The following is a 4,159-nucleotide window of genomic DNA, read 5'->3' on the forward strand; positions in this document are numbered from 1 at the left end:
TGGCTATAATACCTTGCTCACCTGTTTATAATTTAGGGAGTTTTATTTCATTTAGCAAATGTTTATGCCACATCTCCTATGAACTGGAAATAGAGAATCCTACATGGGGATGCAAAGGCGCCTGAGTAATAGACGAGCCCTTGAAGAGTACATGGGCTAGGTATAAAAATTTCATCTCAGTCTCAAGTACATGGGAAGTGAATGGCTTATCCCAAATCCAGAAAACGTAAACTTTTTTGGTCTTCAGTCCATCACAGTGGCTGCTATAATTGTCAATATCAATGCCTAGATTTCCTTTGCAGACAGAAAGCTCCATCCTTTCTGTAACCCTTGTTGGTAGAGAGATCTTATGCTACTTCTCCTCAAGCCATGTGCCAGAGGGACAAAAGTCTCAGGCACTTACAGAAAACTGTTAACCACCCTCTCCCCTGCACATTTCTTCAATTTCCAGAAGCTCATCTTCTCTCCTAAGATTAAGCCATTTCCCTTTTCCATTCCCTAAGGAAGATCCAGGTGGGGATGTCTGGAAAATATCTGGAAACTTCAATTTTCAGCCCAGACACATGAAAACCATCGATAACCATTAGAGACAAAGAAACTCAGACTCATGATGTAAAAGATCTAGCTACCCAAGAATTCTGGGAGGAAAAGTGACCTTCATTCTTCTAAGACTTGTATTGCTTGAGTATAAAATACTAATACTAGTACAACCAGTTACACTACCATGCTGCTCATCCTCTAAGATGGGTTGGTCAAGTTTTTAAAAGTTTTAAAATTGGTAAAGGGCCAGATAGCAAATATTTTAGGCTTTGCAGACTACGCAATCTCTGTCACAACTATTCAATTCTGCTGTTGTAGTGTGAAAGCAGTCATATATAATATGTAAACAAATAAGTGTAGCTGTGTTCCATCAAATTATACTTACAGACACTGAAATATTAATAGAATGTTTATGTGTCTCAATAAATTGTGCTTATTTTGATTTTTCCTCCCATTTTAAAATGTAAAACCTTTCTTAGCTCATGGGTTGTACAAAAATAAGCAGTGGGCTAGATCTGGCCTTTGAACTGTAGTTTGATTTCTGCTTTAAGACAGTCAGATGAGAACTTTAACATGAATGTCTCCAGAGTGCAAAATTATTTTCTTCCTTAAATAATACATTTTTATATTTATCATTTTGCATTTATCACAGTCCTTACCACTTTCTGTCTTCAATGATTACTCCATGTGCACACATCTGTCTCTCCCAGGTGACTGTGCTCCCTTTAAGAGAAAGCAATGATCGTGTACTTCTCTGAGCTCCCACAGAGCCTAGGTGTTCAAACTATTGTGATCAAATGAAACTGAGCACTGGGGAGAATAAAGTTGAACCGATAAAACAAGTTTATCATAGCGTATCATTTATACAAGACTGGCTTTGTTCCAGTAAAGGGCTATGAGATTTGTTATGAATGGTTTGTAATTATTTGTGTGTGCACTCATTTTCTTATTCCCCCTAACTATCCCTGTTTACTTGTTGAATTACTTTTAAGACAGTTCTTTGAGGACCAGATCTGTATACAGAACTCTGCATTGCTAAGTTTCAACAGGAAAACTAGTGTTTCCGAAAAATGTTTTTTCTACTTATGATTTTATTTTTAAGGTTGTCGGGAAAATGTGAAATGATATTTGCATGTATTTTTAAAGATTAGAAAACTTGAAGTTATTTTTTTCTTTATATATGATTCATTTGGTTCATAAATAGCTTTTAGAAAACTAGCATGATCCTTTCTTTTGTCCTAATATCTTATGCTTTCCTGCTTTGTATTTTATTAATTCTGCACAATAGTCTTGTGAAGTAGGTTGGACAGGAATAAAGACTTTTTTAGGTACAATTTAAAAAAATAATAATAACCCCAGACCACTGAAGCCAAAAAAACACAATGTTTTTGCTTAGGTAACTGAGAAGTCTAGGGATAGATCTTTCTTGCATCTATGGCTGAATCCAAAGATTCAAATGACATCATCAGGGTCCTGTGTTCTATTGTTCAGTCAGATCTGTTCTATTTTGTAATTTGCCCTCATTCCCTCCCACTGCAGACAGGCCTCCTGCAAGTTGCTGGAGGAGATGGCTAATAGCAGCCCTAATTTCACATCATCCCAATACAAAAACACTAAATGCAGGAAACAGCATTCCTCACCAGCTCTAGTTGGAAAATCTTTCAAGGAGGACTGTAATTATCAGCTCAACCAGGACCACTTAATGGGAGAAGAATGGTTCCTCAGAAAGGATGCTGAACAGAATGGACATTCTCTGAAGTGGGCATACTCTATGAATGGCCATCTACACATGGGAAAGGGAAGCACAGAGAAATGAAGTAACTTGTTCATAATCACACTATTGGTTGGTGAGAAAGGTAAAACAGAAATCCATGACTTCTCACTCACACCTCATACAATGCTTCTGCTTTTGCCTGTATAACCATGCTATTTCTTTGCTGGATGTATCTTTATCTCACCATTTCAAATAAAAGAGCCAGTCCCATAAGTTTTCATAAACACTATGATGTCATTCTGTTACATCTATTTGTCTTCCTCATATACATCAGTAACTTCACATTCAAGTAACCATAATTAAACCTGCCTTATTTGCTTCAGTACTTGTGGATAACTCGGGCCTTGTAAAAGATTCTGATGATTTTCTGTAATTTTGGTTTTGCCCCCGCACATTACTGGTATTTTATACCAGCATTTTAAGTTGTTTTTTAAAAGTCACTCTTAGGGGCACCTGAGCGGCTTGGTCGGTTAAGCGACCCACCTCGGCTCAGGTCCGGATCATCAGTTTGAGCCCTACGTCAGGCTCCGTGCTGACAGCTCAGATCCTGGAGCCTGCTTCGGATTCTCTGTCTCCCTCTCTCTCTGCCCCTTCCCTGCTCATGCTCTGTCTCTCTCTCAAGAAATAAACGTTAAAAAATTTTTTTAAAAAGTCACTCTTGGAATACAATATTTGAATAAACACACTGACAGTTAATTATTTAATTATTTCTTTCCTTAATATATCCCCTAGTTTTTTGTGATGAATATTAACATAATAACACAATTTATTGTATAAGCGGCTCATCTTCCTATAAGCAGGCAAGTGGCTGTTTGGGCGGAAAATTTGACCCAGAGCCAACCCACAAAGATCCTAGTTTGGTTTTGTTCAGTACTAGTTTTGTGAATGCCGGTCAACAGCTTAAAATATGAACCTTGGTAGCTAGTATCTTCCGTGCAAAAGGAGAGTGGAATTATGGCTTTATTTTGATACTTAGTGTAGGCTAAACTCTTGAAAGTAATAAATTGATATATGAATGTTAGTACTTCTACATGCGTTTAAAATCTGGATTTTCCTATGAACTCATCAAAATAAACATGTGAAAACTTAATGAGGAGTTCCTCTTAGTAGAATTGAATCAGTTTTCTAGAAAACTCAACCCAAAATGTCTTAATTGAGAAATACACAAGAACTCACAACCAGAAGGCAAAAAATGTTTCTTCTAAGTTTTTCTAAGTTCCCTGATAATTATTCTCTTTTTATATTTTCTAGTACCTCGGCTGTGCTGTTAGAAATTCTCTTTTTGGAGCAAGGAAACTACACGAGAAAGCATTCCATCTCCTCGCTCATTCCAAACGTCCCCTTTCGAGGTTATAGCCCCCATCTCTCCAGCCAACAAGGTTCTTTGCACCTCCGGCCAAGCCCCGGACACCACCCAGAGGTGCGCAGCGCCACCTCCTGGGAGCTTGGGCAGAGCCAGTCAGGAGTCTGCGGCTGAGGGCCGACCCCTTGGTGACTGTCTTTAAGGCTCGGAACCTCAGAAACGCCTCAGTGCTTTCTGTGCACATACCCATCAGCCCTGGAAGTCCTGCTTGGCTGCGTCTCCAACGCCTCCAGTTTGCCGGAGCAGCGTACGAATCCTCAATGCTGCCTAAAGTAAGGGATGCTCTAGGGGCGGGATTTCCCATGGTGGGAGGAATTTCACCCTGTGGGCGGGGCTTCGCTAGGTTTGGAAGGAGCTCAGCATTTGAGCAGGCTCTATGGGCGGGACTACGTTACGAGGGTGGGAACCCGCTCCTGAGCGGAACTACGTTTGGTAGGCGGGGCTTCGTCTGCGTCAGGCCGCGCTCTGTGGGTGGGACTCCG

At 40.0% G+C, this 4,159-nt stretch overlaps 1 protein-coding gene across 1 annotated transcript in view; it reads right to left on the reverse strand.

The window, feature by feature from the left end:
- Positions 1-3,981, reverse strand: part of CA13 (carbonic anhydrase 13) — a 49,902-nt gene extending 45,921 nt beyond the window's left edge. Inside the window, exon 1 of the mRNA XM_040487474.1 lies at positions 3,864-3,981. Within this exon, the coding sequence (XP_040343408.1) occupies positions 3,864-3,981 (118 nt within the window). The remainder of the gene's footprint in view (positions 1-3,863) is intronic.
- Positions 3,982-4,159: the final 178 nt, after the last annotated feature.

The sequence above is a fragment of the Herpailurus yagouaroundi genome, unplaced genomic scaffold (assembly GCF_014898765.1).
Source record: "Herpailurus yagouaroundi ecotype Mexico unplaced genomic scaffold, PumYag 165, whole genome shotgun sequence".
NCBI lineage: Eukaryota > Metazoa > Chordata > Mammalia > Carnivora > Felidae > Herpailurus > Herpailurus yagouaroundi.